Source organism: Medicago sativa, chromosome 7, assembly GCF_051527215.1.
Source record: "Medicago sativa cultivar Bolivia chromosome 7, Bolivia_mono, whole genome shotgun sequence".
NCBI classification, from domain to species: domain Eukaryota; kingdom Viridiplantae; phylum Streptophyta; class Magnoliopsida; order Fabales; family Fabaceae; genus Medicago; species Medicago sativa.
This window is the reverse complement of record NC_140755.1, coordinates 104992567-105009185: the sequence shown is the minus strand read 5'-3', so window position 1 is coordinate 105009185 and position 16619 is coordinate 104992567. Positions and strand designations below refer to the sequence as shown.

General features: G+C 34.1%; 1 protein-coding gene and 1 long non-coding RNA gene across 8 annotated transcripts; both read right to left on the bottom strand.

The window, feature by feature from the left end:
* Positions 1-1101: 1101 nt before the first annotated feature.
* Positions 1102-10731, bottom strand: LARP6B (RNA-binding protein). Of its 7 annotated transcripts, none has more exons than XM_085726902.1 (10): positions 10166-10731; positions 9926-10007; positions 9581-9675; positions 9381-9452; positions 9092-9171; positions 8580-8679; positions 2538-2585; positions 2362-2430; positions 1879-2025; positions 1102-1511 (listed from the first exon to the last, which is right to left on the bottom strand). In XM_085726902.1, exons 1-10 carry the CDS (start codon positions 10541-10543, stop codon positions 1242-1244), a joined length of 1341 nt encoding a protein of 446 aa, XP_085583028.1. In that variant the 5' UTR covers positions 10544-10731; the 3' UTR covers positions 1102-1241. The 7 variants fall into 7 exon arrangements, with proteins under 7 accessions (XP_085583028.1, XP_085583029.1, XP_085583030.1 ...); XM_085726903.1 differs by having other exon boundaries at positions 1102-1508; XM_085726904.1 differs by lacking the exon at positions 2538-2585.
* On the bottom strand, positions 4161-4397 carry LOC146911773 (uncharacterized). Its single transcript, XR_015019226.1, has 2 exons — positions 4285-4397; positions 4161-4248 (listed from the first exon to the last, which is right to left on the bottom strand). It is a non-coding gene; the product is annotated as an uncharacterized LOC146911773 (long non-coding RNA).
* Positions 10732-16619: the final 5888 nt, after the last annotated feature.

Here is a 16619-nt window from a genome sequence, read left to right as displayed (position 1 = left end):
TCTAATCAACATTAGAGTGGGGTTAGTAGTAGTAGGTGTAATCTATCATTATTCTTTTCTAATAAATAAAAAAATTACTCAAAACTAAATTAGTTGGTATCATTGTAAAATGAGAAATGCTATTATAACTCATCCAACAACATATTTATATATTCTCCTAAAAAAACATATTTATATAAGGGAACTGCTAACTTACACCCACCTAAAAACACTAAGGTGCAAGTTAGTAAGCTGCATCCACTTATAATTTACTAAAACAACCTTTTGTCCTTAAACTGACTATCCATGTTACAAACATGTTCAAATTTGTGCTGATACAGTTCAAATTATATAATCCTAACTATTTTTCTCCTTGAAATAAGGTGTTTAGGTAGTGTTCGGATTCCATAATCCAAAAACATCAAGTAATGTGCCCTATTTTTTGTGGTTTTCGAATTATAAAATCTGAATTGAAGAAAAACTCTCTTTTTTTTCACCCTATAACAAAGGAAAAACTCAATTCGAATTTTAAAATCCAAAATTGCACAGGGACATTGTTGAAAAAAGCACAGGCGCGCGAGAATGGCATATGGTGGAAAAAATAATCGTTTTTTTAATATACTTATTTTGGATAGTTATGCAACGAAACAAATGTAGATACACAGTTTTTTAGAATTTTCCAAAGTTGGTGCAGTGGAAAAGTATTATTTTGACCGTTAATGAAGATCAACACAAAACACTACAAATTTTGAGAAGTGATGGGTGTTTTACTTATATAGATTTCGAAAATATGTGAGGAAATGAAGTTAAAAAGTATGTGGTAAAAAATACAAGGGAAACAATTCATTGCTAAAATTGAAACGATTCCCTTTTTTAAAGAACACTGAAAAACACATTTTTGAAAGCGTGAAATAATTCCTAAAAAAAAAAAAAACTTTAAACGAAACTCATTTTAAACTAGCCTTATTTACCTCAATTAATTAGAATGTACAATTAAAAGTAAAACAATAATTCTACATTGAAAAGTACAAGTGACATTCATTTTAAAATAATTTTTGTCCTAAAACAACGCTTTTTAAAACGGAGAAAGTATTTTTTTTAGAAGAGAGGAGATAAATGATGTCAAAGGAAAAGAAGACCGACCATATTTAAAAAGAAAATAAATGTTTGAGAATTGCCGCCTCGTACTAGTACGCTATATATCTAATATCATCACCGTTCCAGCGTTGACGTGTTTTCATGCATTTGGGTAAACAAAATTATCATGCTATATTAACAGCTACAGGCTTCCCCCGACCCATTGAAAATCCTCTTGTACCATCTGGCATGCGGGGCCCCCGAGGAGGTTGCTTGGCAGCAACCACTTGTTGATCAGTAAAAAATGAACTATTTGAAGGGGAAGTTCCCAGGTGATGATTTACACGATTATTATTTGGATGAAAATGAACTCGGCCACGTCTCTTAGTCCGCCCCCGACCACGCCCTCCCTTCCTCTGTCCGCTCTCTTTCTCATAACCATGCTCTTCTCCCTGCTAAGTTAAAGGAATGATGGTCAAAATAAAAGGGAAACGCATACCACACAGCACATAACTGTGCTACGGGAAATATTAACATGACAACTAAAGAGGACATGGGCATATGCTGTGAATGAATGATGTAACAATACATTTCACAGCATATCTTGTATTTCAATTTTAGCAGCGCGTCTGAGTCACAAAAATAAAAAAGGAAAAGAAGACCGACCACAATTAAAATGAAAATAAATGTTTGATAATTGAAGGAATTCAAGCATTCCAGTCAGATCAATTTGAGGTGGACAACTGATTCTTGTAAATATTTGATGCTACAAAACAAAATTCTTAAATCATAAACAGTGGACTAAAATAAGCAATCACTCACCGCATGTTCGTGCAACTGAGCATCAGGAAAGGAAGCATCCTCTAATTCTTTCTCATTTGCCTGTGGCTCAGGGACAGAAGTATAATCCTCTTCACAGCTAACTTCAACATCAAGACCCTTCCTTCCCCGTCCAGGAGTAGGTTTTGACTGGAAATAAAATACATAAAACAACTGAACCATAAAAATATCTACAATTTTTTCGTATTTCAAGTAGCCCTTTATGACACATAAAACCATTCTGCCAGACTAGAGATGGTCGATTTCCTTTTTTCATTCAAGTTGGTATTGTTATTTTATTTTTTTAAAAAGTATATACATCTGTTTTTCACAGACAGAATATGTATTTGTTGACAAGGCCATAAAGAGCTTTTTAATGACAAGAAAACTCCAAATTAGCATCTGGTTGTATAAACGAAGATTATTGGAGAAACACCAAAATACTTGGATAAATAAAATGGAGGAAAATAAATGTTTTGGATATACCGTGCGTCTAAGCATTAGACGAACCCGGAGTCCGCTCCGCCAGTTCCCCTCATCATTTAGCTCAGTGACCTGTCATTAGTTCACAATCTTATCACTGTATGGCCTAAAATGTAAACTAAGATGAAAAGCAACCTGAAATGATTCCCTGCCAACTCGGCAAAGGCGATGTTACTCACCGCTCTCTCGGCCAGCTCAACAGATTCATATTCAACAAATGCATGCAACTGAAACAAAAAAGTTAAATTCGATCAACTATATCACTTTCTCGTCACTGATACTCAAAGAGAAGAGAAGCCACTTGCATGTTTAACCAGCATAAATTCGCGGCTAATAACACAATAAATTGCCAACAACACAAAATGGTACAATGCAAGTTGCAACACAAGTGGACATATCTACTGCAAATCACAAGACGGCCTGTTGAAATAAGAGCCTAAAAATATGAAAAACAAATTATTAAACTAGAAATTAAGAGCGTATATTTACATTGAGAAGTCAAAGCAGCAAATCAGGCCTAAAATCTATTATTATTTGCAGGCAAAGCTCTTTGGACAAAAACTGAAATACCATTACCAGCCCCAAGCCGCCCCAATCTTAAATGGAGTATGGTCAGCGTGAGGAAAAAAAGGTATCTAATAATATCTTGATACTAAGCTAGAATATATTAGTTTATTTCATACGGTTAGTTTCAATACCTTATTATGATTTGTTTCCTATTTTCTCTATTTATTTAGGAATTAGGATCATGAATTATGTATCTCTTGTATCCTCATAAATAGGGGTTAGCGTTTAGTTATTTATATCAAGTTAGTATCAAATCATTATCAAACATATTTCACCATAATTATATTTCTTATTATTATTTTTCTTCTTTTGTCTGTATGAAGTTACTCTGGTAATAATCTTGTCAGCCATACAAAAATAAAATAAAAATTCCTGTCGTTTTCTCTCCTCGGCTGTGCTCTTTTACAGCAAAATAATCTTCTTTTATCGTCCACCGCCGCTGGTTGCTGCCGGAGAATTTTCCAGCACCAACAGCTCACCCCATTTTGACCTATTTGTTACCAAAGATTTAGCAGAAATCAGTTGCCCGCACGTTGTCAACAGCCGCTGCACAATTGTTTGCGCTGCCGTTTCTTACAGTGTGTTCACCGATCTCTCCTCTTGCTATTTGGGCCCGGTTTGGCTATTGTTCAAATGCAATGTTTGGTACTTTTAAGTGGCTGGCGTCTTGGCTTTTAGTATTTTTCGCTCACTACTGCACGTTTTCTGGGCAATGTGTGTTTCTGTTATTCGATTCTGCTGGTTTAGTTGGTCCTTGTTCAGATCTTTAGGCCTTCAGCCATTGCCTTGTTAGGGGCGTCGGTACCATGTGATTCTTGGCTTGTGACTCCTCCGCTAGTGGGTCCAACTTTTAATGGTTTCTTTGTTGTCGTCTGACCGTTTCTTGAATAAACGTTTGCAGATTCTCTGCCCTCATTTGATGATTTTTAACTTCGTCGTTTTGCGGTTATTCAGCCTCACTTGGCGTGGTTTTAGCTTCTACCATTTTTTTTTTTTGAAGAAGCTAAATTAGCCCACCTAAATTGGTACTTGGGAGAATCGAACTTGAGACCTCAAGGAGGAGCACACTCCCAAATCCCAAGCCAATACCACCAGGCCAACCCAAGTGGGTTAGCTTCTACCATTATATTAGGTGTGGTTATGCAATATGGATGTATGCTTCTGTTGAGTGGTTAAACATTAAGTTATGGCTTCTACTTAGTGGTTATACTTATATATTCTTATATATTCTACCATTTTATTTTGGTTTGAAGTTGTTGCATCTACTAATTCAGGTTTCAATTACTATTGGAGTTGGTCTATTATCATTTAAGTTTGGTTTACCTATTGTTCGTGACAGTCAGCAGAAGTTTGGTTTACCTATTGTTCGTGACAGTCAGCAGTTATTTCTTCAAATGGATGTTTGGAGGTTTGTTCTTCAGCACAAACCTCTGTGGGTTTATTCAAGATATATTTTTTGGTTTGTTTATTTCGGGTATATGTTTACTCTAGAAATGGTATATGTGTGAGAAGCTTAAAACTTGGAATATTAGAAAATAGGCTAAATACCTCTTTTGGTCCTTTAAGTTTGACAAAAATACCGGGTTAGTCCATTAAGATTTTTAAGTTTCAAGGAAAATGCACCTATTTGAAGTTTTTTAAGTTTTTAAGTTTCAAATAAGTCCTTAAAAGGGTAACATTGCATTAAATTAAAAACTCAAGGACATGTTTGAAACTTAAACAACTTAAAGGACTAACCTGGTATTTTTATCAAACTTAAAAACCAAAAGAGGTATTTGGCCTAGAAAATATCTTATAGTATCTGTTAAGACGTGTATAAGATTTAAATTGTATTCTATTGAGTAAATATCGCTAATTAGGTTTGTTGGTTCTTATCCCTGTAATTAAGGGATTTAGTTGTAGATTTGATTGTAATCACTTGGTTATAAATATCAAGTCGGTATCAAGTTATTATCGATGATATTCAAGAGGTTTTCTTTTCCAACGTGAAGGGTGGGAATATAATAAATAGTTTTCTCTTTTCCGAGCAAGGTTTGAAATACTAATTCTTTGTCTTTGGGTTCAGCCACCGTCAACGCAAACCCTAGTTTATTTTTCAGTTTGGGAATGAAGGGTGTTCAAGGGACAAAATTGTTTGATCCCAAAACCCTAGCCGCACCTATCTAACACGTAGTTGTTTCGTCAACTGTCTCACACTATGTCACACGCATTCTAGTGTTAGTCATGTCAGCACGTGAAGGCCACATGCATCCTCCAGACCTCCGACTGGGTCATTGTTGGTTCCAATAGACTCACCTCCCCTTCCTTCCAATCTGTGGGATCCACGTTTAAGGTGTGTCCCAAAGGTTTCTATGCTATTTCATAGTCTTTTCGTTGCAAACATGTCTAGGACAGGTGACTGTTGCTGTAGTGTTGTGGCCTTTTGCCGCTGTGATTGCATCCCAATGTCTGTTGCTTCAGTATTTTAGGTCCTTGGTGACAATAGGTCCTTAGACCTTCACTATGTCTTGTTAGTGCATTTCTTTCTGGTCCAGTTCTGCGCATCTTTTTATTCAAGGTTGTTCGTTAGTATCAGAGATGTTGTCATATCTCAAGTCACTCTTGTCATAGCGTGTTTTCAGCCTTTTCTCAATTTCATCTCTAGTGAAAGGCTCTCTAATCATTGGTCTCAGTAACGCTATCGATAACTATAGTCTTTGGTAGTCCCTTCGTCCAACCAATGTCAAGGTTGAGTCCTTGGGATCAGTCACTGATGACATGTCCCACGTAAATTGTTTTATTTTTCGGTAGTCCCGTCGTCCAACCAACAAGTCTGTATCAAGTGGTTACTGGTTACCAATAATATTCAAGGTTATTATTTTCTCTCTTCCTTTGATCTAGAACTCCACAACTTGAACACTTAGTAAGCTTTGTTAGAGTATATAACATACATAGTCTGATTATACTGGATACTTTGTATTGCTTTGTAAGAAGCTTAGAGAGAACTAGTATTAGCTTGTTGTGCAAGCTTTAGTGAGCTGTCAGTTATGACAGCTGTCTCACAAACCTAGGGATTATAAGTATCTGTAAGTCATTGAACAACCATCTCCAATGGAGGTTCTTAAACTTTTAAGACCCGGTACCTATTAGGTACCCCCCATTGGGGAGAAACTTTTTCAGGGTCTTAGAGCATCCACAATGTAGTACACTAATAGGGACTCTTTTAATGGACCCCACATGTACACCTCATTTATTTATAATTTTTTAATGAAAGTTCCTATTAACGACTCAATGACTCCAATGGTAATACACTAATCGGGACTCCAATGAAAAGTGCTTAAATATGTCTCACTAACTTTACATCATTATACAAAAGTAATTTATTTATTAAATTAGTATACATTACCTCATAAAATATTACTTCTTTTGAAAGTGGGACCAACTTGTACATATTTTATTACTTCTTTTAATGTACACCTCATTTATTTATAATTTTTTAATGAAAGTTCCTATTAACGACTCAATGACTCCAATGGTAATACACTAACCGGGACTCCAATGAAAAGTGCTTAAATATGTCTCACTAACTTTACATCATTATACAAAAGTAATTTATTTATTAAATTAGTATACATTACCTCATAAAATATTACTTCTCGTAAAATATTACTTCTTTTGAAAGTGGCACCAACTTGTACATATTTTATTACTTCTTTTAATGTACACCTCATTTATTTATAATTTTTTAATGAAAGTTCCTATTAACGACTCAATGACTCCAATGGTAATACACTAACCGGGACTCCAATGAAAAGTGCTTAAATATGTCTCACTAACTTTACATCATTATACAAAAGTAATTTATTTATTAAATTAGTATACATTACCTCATAAAATATTTCTTCTTTTGAAAGTGGGACCAACTTGTACATATTTTATTACTTCTTTTAAAAGTGGGACATGTTAATTGCTCAGGAGAGAGAGGGTTATGTTACTTAATAGGTACTCTTTTTTTCTTCCTCCAATGGGGGTCCTAAACAGGGAGTGGTACTTGTTAAGTAAGGAACCCCAATGGGAGATGCTTTTATAAGACTCGGGGTCTCACTTAAGAACCCCAATCTTAAGTGGGACCTACACTTTTTTAATAATAAAAAATTGAAATGTAATGATATAAAGTTATTAATTAGTGGGTCTCATTTAAGAAATTTGTGTGAGATACTGGGTTGGAGGGATTGAGTGGCTTATTAGGTACTACTATTAAAAAATTATAAATGAGTGATGTGTACACACGGGACTCATTTAAAAAACCAAAAATGAGTGTCTTATGCTCTAGAATAACAGAAATAACAGAATTCAGTTACAGTTCTCTTTCACTTCTCTCTCTGAGCTTCAAGCTCTTCACACATTCATCAATGGTGATTTCAGTTTCTAACAAGCTTTAACTTGAGGGGACGTGTTAGGATATAAAAAATTGTCCTATAATACATAATATCCTAAAATATCTTAGTTTATCTCATATAATTAGTTTTTCCATCTCAGAGTAACCTATAATATCTTGATATTATCCTAAAATATCTTAGTTTATCTCATATATTTGCACACCTCTATTAGAGGGGGAGGGCTTATTTTTCTTTTCTAAATTAAGTAAAGTGCATCTAAAAGTGAACGAAGTGTAATTGAATTATTATTATATGGTCATATATCATGGTATTCTTTCAACATTTTTTAAATATCAAATATATATCGAAGTATAAACCTAATCCTCCAATCCCCCCCCCCCCCCCCCCCCCCCCCAAATCCCCCTCACAAACAAAGACCATTAAGATTAGTTTCTATATTACTTAGTTATTAGGCAAAATTACACTTTTAGTCCCTTAACTTAATTTATGGGTAACAGTTTAGTCCTTTATCTTTTTTTAATTTCAATTTTGTCCTTTTGGTCCATTTCATATGGATTTTTAAGCTTCAAATCTAATATTCTTATGTAAACATAGATGAAGACCATAAATTTGAAGATTGAAATGCCATAAGAAAATAAAACCATGAATTTGAAGATTTGAAAATCCATATGCAAATGAATCAAAAGGACAAAATTGAAATGAAAAAAAGATAAAGGAGCAAACTGTTACCTTAAATTAAGTTACTAAAATTGTAATTTTGCCTAGTTATCATTATGATTTGTTTTCTGATTTTCCTATTTAATTGGACTTACGAGTCTTGTATAGATCCCTATAAATAGGGGTTATTCTTTAGTCTTCTGTTTCAAGCATCAAATCATTATCAATCATAGTTCACCATAATTATATTTCTTCTTACTATTCTCCTTTTATCTAAAACCCATAACATTGATAGGCAACAATTAAACTTCTTCTCGCTTTTCAAAAAATAATAAATAATTAAATTTCTTCTCGATGACTCAAACAAAAAACTAAGCATACTTATAGCTCTGTCCAATTGAAAGCCTCAGAGAATATCACGTAAAGCGTGGAAACCGTCCCATGGAGTTCAATTAAATGTCGATTTCATCACCAAAACTGAAATTCATGTATACATTGAATAAAGTCTTATCTACATGCTTAAAAAAGTTTTGGAAAAAAAAAAAAAAAGATGATTATAATCTATAGTGGAATATATAGTATATGAGTTCATGGCTTCATGCATGCACGGATGTTTACCTTGTTATGTAAAGGTATGCCATCAACTTTTCCCGATCTAGAAGCAGACGAAGTTCCATTATTGGATGTTTGAGGCGGACAGGTACGGATAGTCTTCACACTGTCACATAAAATATAATATATAAGACACTTATAATTCAAAGTTTTGCAGGAAGTAATAGTGTCTAAAGATTCATTGTGAAGAGTGTCAGAGTTGATTTTGCTTCTAAACATTAGTTAGAAGCAAAACTGATTTTGCTTCCAAACAATAGTTAGACAAGAAGTGAAAAAAATTAGACTATTACCAGCTTGGAAAATATGACTAAGTTTCACATTAAACTTGATTGCTTTTAAAATAAAAAACATCCAAACATGAATTACACTTCAAACTCAATTTTAAGATCAATTTTACAAAATTAAGTGCATTCACGTTGGAAGATGCGTTCGTGAAAGATATGAAAATAACGTGTTATAATTCAAAATCACATTTATCAAATAAAGATAAGAATTTCAACAAAAAGCATCAAGAGTACCTCCCAACAGCAGAAAAAACCTTCATAAGATTCTGATGACAATGATCGTCGGGTAGGTTTTCGGCTATAACAATGCGAGACTGCCAAAAAAGATTGCAAGATATGAAAGAGAGTAACCAAAATAGAATACATCCTGAATAGAATGTTTCAAAAAGAACACACAGCGTGCAGAGTTATCAAAATACAACCCATCAAAGGCATTTCTTGATGTAAAGAAAACCAAATGAAGCGTCGATAAACTATCTCACACAGCCTAAAGTCAGTCAAAAGTTTGTAGTAAAATAATTACTTGTAGCTCTTCAATGTCAGACTCGGTTGGGGAATACTGACGTTTTATTTTCTTCCCATCTTCACTAACTACCTGGAGAATTCATCGATGATGTATATTTAAAAGCAACAATAATAAATCATGAAAAGATGCACACAAAAAGTAAAAAAAAAAAATATAAAAAAAAAAGGCTCATGAATCATGAAAGTATACAAACTTACAAGCTTTGATGAGTTCCTCAAAACATTTGCAAGTTGGGAGTGGCTGGTTATGAGGGCCTTAATCTTATTAAAAGATGCAACAACGGATATTGGCACTGTATAAAATAGAAAATGAAATGATATCAAGTATGAAACCATAGACCATCCTATACAACAAAATTCAGTGTTCGATTTCATCATCGCATCTTATCGCATCTTACTAAAATACTGATAATATTATCCTCCCTCGGAAAGAGAGGGGGTGCAGTAAGTGATAAGGAGTCCAGAGTGAGTAGAATGAAATGTTTGAGGCCGTAGTAATTCAGCTACTCAGGGAAAAAGGAAGCGAGAATATTATTATCTTACCAAAACCTTCTGGGTCTTTGTTGATGAACCTCATCAAATGATCGGTAGTAGCCAAGTTTAAATCACTGAAATAATACTCCACCTAAAAAATCCCAACCAAAACCCAAGTCAAGTTGTAGAGATGCAATTTAGAGAGATATGATCAACACGAATAGATACATAACAATATAATAATATGAATGAACCACCCTAGTCTAGTTGGAACATGGAATGAAGATGAAATTAGGCAAGTTGGTTGACCTGTTTCAAAATTTTGTGATGAGGTTGTTCATCGGAATGAGGTTTGGCTTTGGAAGAAGGAGTGTGCTCTGGCTGCTCAACTTCTTGAGGAGGATATTGATGATGAGAGCGGTAGTGAACCACCTGATGATGATGAGGATGAGGATGATGATGATGATGTGGTGGTGGTGGTGGTGAGTAAAGAAGATGATGATGTAGCGGAGGAGGAGGAGGCGGCGGTACTAATAGGCGTGGGGTGGGCACAAACTCTGGCGCCTGAGCGTTGAGACCGCTAAAAGAAACGTTCCTTAAAAGAGATGACGACGACGATGATGATGGATCTGACGGCGAGATCACTACTTGGGGGGTTTCTGTCACCGACTCTTCTTCTTCCGCCATTTTCTCGTCTTCTTCAACTGTTGCTGTTTCTGTTTAGATTACTTTTCCGGTGGTTGGTTGCTTGAGTCGGTCTGTTCTGCTTCAGTTCAATCGGAGAAGAACTATCGCTAAATTGGATTTCATTGATTGGTGACTCTTTATTGACCAGGATTGACGGACGCGCCCGGCCCACAAAACCACACAGGCCCATCACTTCCACTTCCACTTCACTCTTTAATGATATTGTTGATTCTACGGATGACTCACTGTGTTTGGTTGGCAAGAAATAGGGGCGAGAGAAGTATTGAAGAGAGAAAGAGGAAGGAGATGTCCCACTTCTCCTGTTTGGGAGACAGAAGAAAAAGGGGAGAGAGACCAATTTGGTGTGGGACCCACGCTTTATCTCTTCTCCCCAAAACTGAGAAGAAAGACAAGAGAAATGGTGTTTTCTAGGGGTGTGCATGGTTAACCAAATATAAGAACCAATCCACTTAAATGGTTCTAGTTTGAGATCCAAACCATTTTTCTGGTTCAGAAACAGACTGGTTCCCATACGGTTCAAAACCGGTTTAAACTGGATTTGATTAAAAACTGGTTTACAAATGGATTAGTTACAAAATCTGGTTTTTTCTTGAATTTAGTTTGAAACAGCTTTTATTGAATTGGTACTGAATAGTTTTTCATTCAATTGATAAAAACCAAAGTTAGAGAATGATAAAAGAGTATCGTCGAATTGGTACTCTTCTCCGATTCCAGTGTTCATTCAATTGGTACTCTTCTCCCATCCCAGTTTTCACCAAAGGGTATCGTCGATTTCAATGCGGTTGTCGTCTCCGCCGTTGTTGCGGTAGTTGTCTCTATCGCCGTATTTGCAGTCGTTGTCTCCACCGCCGTCGTAGCGGTTGCCGTCTCCGTTTCTCTGTCTCCGTCGTGGTTGTTGCAGCCTTGTGAAAATACTGCTTTTCTCTTTCCATTTCTCCTTCTCTTTCTACAATTATTGAGCGACTTTTTTTGTTTTTTCAATCTCACCTTTTTTGTTACAACAGAGAAGTAACTCTATTGTTCTTTGAAATGCAGGATGCAGTTAAATAATTGAATATGGTTTTTTTAAGTGGATACAGTTTATAACTGTTTCCAATGAAATGGACTGGGTCAGTTTTGGTTCAAGAGAAAATGGTTTTTTCAAAACAGTTTACTGGATTTCCAGATATAGTTCACATGATCCAGTTTTTTTGCACACCCCTAGTGTTTTCCATTGTTTTCTCTTTTTTGCCCTTACAAAACACCATTACAATTTATAATTGTAAATGAAGAAGACAACTCAACTTGATCACAGTGACTATGTATTAAAATTGAGGAAGTGGAAGCCTATATGGAGAAGTGGGTATTATAGATTTTTATTTTTTTTATTAATTATATATCTGGAGGTGGATAATGGGAATGGGTAACTAGGAGTTGATTTTTTTTTATCAGAATCTTAAATAAGAGAATAGAAAGCACGTGAATTAACAAAAATTGAATTTGGGGAAATGAAAGAACAAATAACGCATCGATGGTAAATGAACCGCAGAAAGCTGTGATAAATGATAACTATGGGTTAATACTTGAATTGCTTGGAAATAAAAAATATAAATTATTATTATTTGGGGCTGAAAGTTGAATTGTTCCTAATCGTAAGCATAGTGGAGTGCAGCTGAGTTGATGCATCAATGGATTTATTTTTAATAAACGTTCCATTTTGAATAAGTAGTTAAATTACTTAACTGAATTCAAACAAAAGAATTAAATTAGTTTGAATGGAAATTTTATTTTAACATAATGGTATTATAGTACTTTTAAATATAAACAACACTTCTCTCTTCTCTATTTCTCTCCTTTCTTTCTTGTACCAAACAATCCATCATATCTACCCTATTTCTCACCTTTTTCTCTCTTCTCGAACTCTCTCATACCTATTTCTCTCTTCACAACTTCTCTTCTACACCAAACACACCCTAAATGATATTGTTGATTCTACGGATGACTCTAAATAATTCTTGATTCTCATAACCCTCGCCGACTAACCACCATCTCCCCTCCTCGAGGTTTTGAAATTAGCAAAGGTAGAAGAGTGCATCGCCTATTACATATCGTCGGTTAACTAAGGTGGAACGTAATGAGTTTGTCAATTCACACAGCTCTAGTCCACCTACCATTGGACAAGCCGCGACGAACTCGTGTTCATTGTCTTGCATGATCATACTCTATCTTCAACTTACTTTAATGGACCCAATCGACACCATCAACATATGCGACAGGATGGAAACATGTTACCATGTTATTTTATCTCCTCCACATAATCAAGAATAAACACATAAGTAAAATAAATACAAATGCAACAAGATTATTGGAATATCATCATAAATAAAAAGGGGTTATGAGATCCTTGATTCAAACGAGCGGGTTGGTTCAGTCGACGGGTCTATATATAGTTAAAAGAATACAGATGAAAATAATTGAACCGTCGGTATCCAAACCCGTACGCACAGTGTTTATCCAGTACAAGCTTGTTCTACTTTATTGACAAATTGGTAAAAACAAAATGGCGGTGCAGAGCCTTGGAAATTAAAAGTCTAAAGTACTACTAAACTAGATAGTTACTAATGTTCTTTTTTCTCTCTTAAATCTTAATTATTATTATTTTTGCTTAATAGCAATTTTGGCCCCCTATGTTTCAAGAAGTTGCGATTTTGGCCCCCTAACTAAATAAACTACAAAACCGCCCCTTAAGTATTGACTTTTTTGCAGTTTTGGCCCCCATGCCAATTTTGACCAAGTCAAAGCTGGCGTGGATGCCACGTGTGTATTTATTTTTTTTTTTTAATTATTAAAAAAAAAGTTTTTAATTAAAAAAATATATAAAAAATTATTTTTTTTAAATTAAAAAATATAAATAAATACACACGTGGCGTCCATGTGGGCATTGACTTGGTCAAAATTGGTATGGGGGGCCAAAACTGCAAAAAAAGTCAATACTTAGGGGTCGGTTTTGTAGTTTATTTAGTTAGGGGGTCAAAACTGCAATTAAGCCTTATTTTTTCTATCAAATGTTTTACAGCTAATATACTAGACATAAGATAATTCTTTTTATCAGGTGCTTCTCTCGCCATTCATCTCTTGCGGGCTACTCTAACCGTGTGGGTTCATGTGACAAACAAACTCAAAGAAAGTCACCGCCCCATGCCATTGTTACCCATTTTCAGATACCATTTTAATTGCACCGACGATTTGAAGACAGAAAACGAGATCTACAAATCAAAACCTTCGTCTTTCATTAATTTTTCTCTCTATTCCATCAACTTTCTTATTAGAGATCGTTGTTGTCTACACCGTACTTTAAACTTTTTTTAACAATCTTCATTTTTCTTGCTTGTATTTCTTATTTACTTATTTTTGAATAAAAAAATGTGTGAAACATGAACCCAGAAACCGCACTGATGAAACCGTAAACCGACAAATCAGACACCAAAAGAAACCGAAGCAAAAAATGGACGGTAGTGGGTCTATAAACTAAACTCGCGGTTTGGTTTGGATGTAGGTTTTGAGCCCGAACCCCGTCTGAACTCGTCCGTTGTCCACCCCTAACCCTGACAACTCAACTTGTGGGGGAATTTTTAGAAATCATGAGGCATAATTACTTTATTGTTTTACAGAACCTCTAGCGAGATATTTTAAAATACCTCTCAGGGATAATAAACCGAACAGGGACAATAAGCCGAATAGAGACTATTAAGACCACTCTTAAAATTCGACATGACATAAAAAGAGGGATAAGAAAAGAATAACTCGTCAACAAAAGCTAAAGGAGGGAGAAAAGAGAAAAGTTTATTGACAACTCAAGAGAACTTTTTGTGTGTGTCTAAGTGAGGAATGAGAGCTCTATTTATAGGTTCAAAGGTTGATGAAAATGGAAAACTGGTTTAATGGATTTTGATGGGAATTGAATGTGATTTGAATGATTTTTGAAAGAGGAATGTGGAAGCTGACACTTGAAAACTTGGCCATAAATGGCGGCGTTGGCTAAAAAAAAAACTTTGGTGAAAGAGATTACACCAAATAATAATTATTTTGTTGGTCTGGTAGCCTAGTGGCTAGAGTTGCGGAGAAGCATAAGGACAATGTGTTCGACATGTGTTAGTGTCCGACACCGACGCATGAGATTACCTTTGATTATGTTATTTTCTCAAATTATTACCGGCGTTGATGTGTCTGTGTCGTATACAGTGTCTGTGTTTGTCTCAATGCTTCATAGGACAGAATCATAGCATGACTCAGTGTTTGAGATGCTGGAGGAAGAGATTATCACGAAGGAGATCATGGTGAAGGAAGACGGAGGTACAACACTCGTTCATGCAGCATTAGCCATGGAGATATACAAGGGTTATTTCGTGTATGTAGTTTGACTATGGTAGCGGCAAATGGGTCGTTATTTGTAGGGTTGCCTTGGATGGGTTCAATAATATATCTCACTAATTACTAGCATTATTGACTTGTTTCGAGAAAAAGAGAAAGAGGGGGCAGAATTGTATTCTCCATGTAACGCCCTCCTTGTTATTTAATTATTTTCTTGAGATAGAGTCGAATTATATGATTTATTTAAGGGTTAATACCCCTTTTAGTCCCTGTAATATGAGCGAAATCCGGTTTTAGTCCCTGTAAAAAAAAAAGTTTAGATTTTGTCCCTATCATTTGAGATTCTTCCACTTTTAGTCCCTCACCTGAACCAGTCAGTAGAATCTGCTGACGTATCATGCTGACTGTGTAATTATTTTTATTTTTTTTATTGTGCACACGTGGCATTTGTGATTTTTTTTAATAAAAAAATCTTAAAAAATAAAAAAAAAACGAAAAAAATCTTAAAAAATAAAAAAAAATTTTAAAAATTTAAAATAATGAAAAAATTTAAAACGAAAAAAAATCTTAAAAAATCTTTAAAAAAAAATCTAGAAAAATTTATAAAAAATCTTAAAAATTTTAAAATTTCTGGAAAAATCTTTAAAAATTCTGGAAAAAATCTTAAAAAATCTGAAAAAATAACGGAAAAATAAAAAAATTCTGGAAAAATTTAAAAAATCTCGTAAAATGAAAAATAAAAAAATCTGGAAAAATTAATATGTATCGAAATTTTCGAAAAAATTATAAAAAAATTAATATATAACGAAAATCTGAAATTTTTTTAAATTTAAAATTTTCGAAAAAAATCTGAAGTTAAGATTTTAAAAATTAAAACTAAATCGAAATTTATACCCCTTTTAACAAAAACCTGAAATTAATACCCCTTTTAACAAAAACCTGAAATTTATAATTATGATAAAATTAAAATCAAAATTAAAATAAAAAAAATTAAATTAAAATTAAAACTAAAATTAATTAAAATCAAAACACCATGTTTCTTCTCTCTTCTCCTTCCTCTCTCACGTTTCTTCTCTCTTCTCCTTCCTCTCTTCCATTTCCTAATCATTATTCAAACAAAATCTCTAATCTCTTCCCACAAAATCTCTAATCCCCTTTGTTCTTATCATCATTGTTCTTCTCCTTGCTCAAAATCTCTAATCTCTTCCCACAAAATCTCTAATCCCCTTTGTTCGAAATTTTTTAAAATAAAATTCAAAATATTTTAAATTTGAAAAATCGAAAAAATATTCAGATTTTTTTTCAAAAACAATAATCAGAAAAAAAGTTTAGATTTTTTAATTTTTTCAGATTTTTTTCATAATTTTTTCAGATTTTTTAAATTTTTTTCAGATTTTTTTTCATTATTTTTAATTTTTATAAATTTTTCCAGATTTTTTTTTTTAAAGATTTTTTTTCGTTTTTTTATTTTTTTAAGAATTTTTTATTAAAAAAATCACAAATGCCACGTGTGCACAATAAAAAAAATAAAAAATAAAAAAATTACACAGTCAGCGTGCCACATGTGCAGATTATGCTGACAGGGTTAGAGGAGGGACCAAAAGCGGAAGAATCTGATATTACAGGGACAGAATCTAAACTTTTTTTTTACAGGGACTAAAACCGGATTTCGCTCAAATTGCAGGGACTAAAAGGGGTATTAACC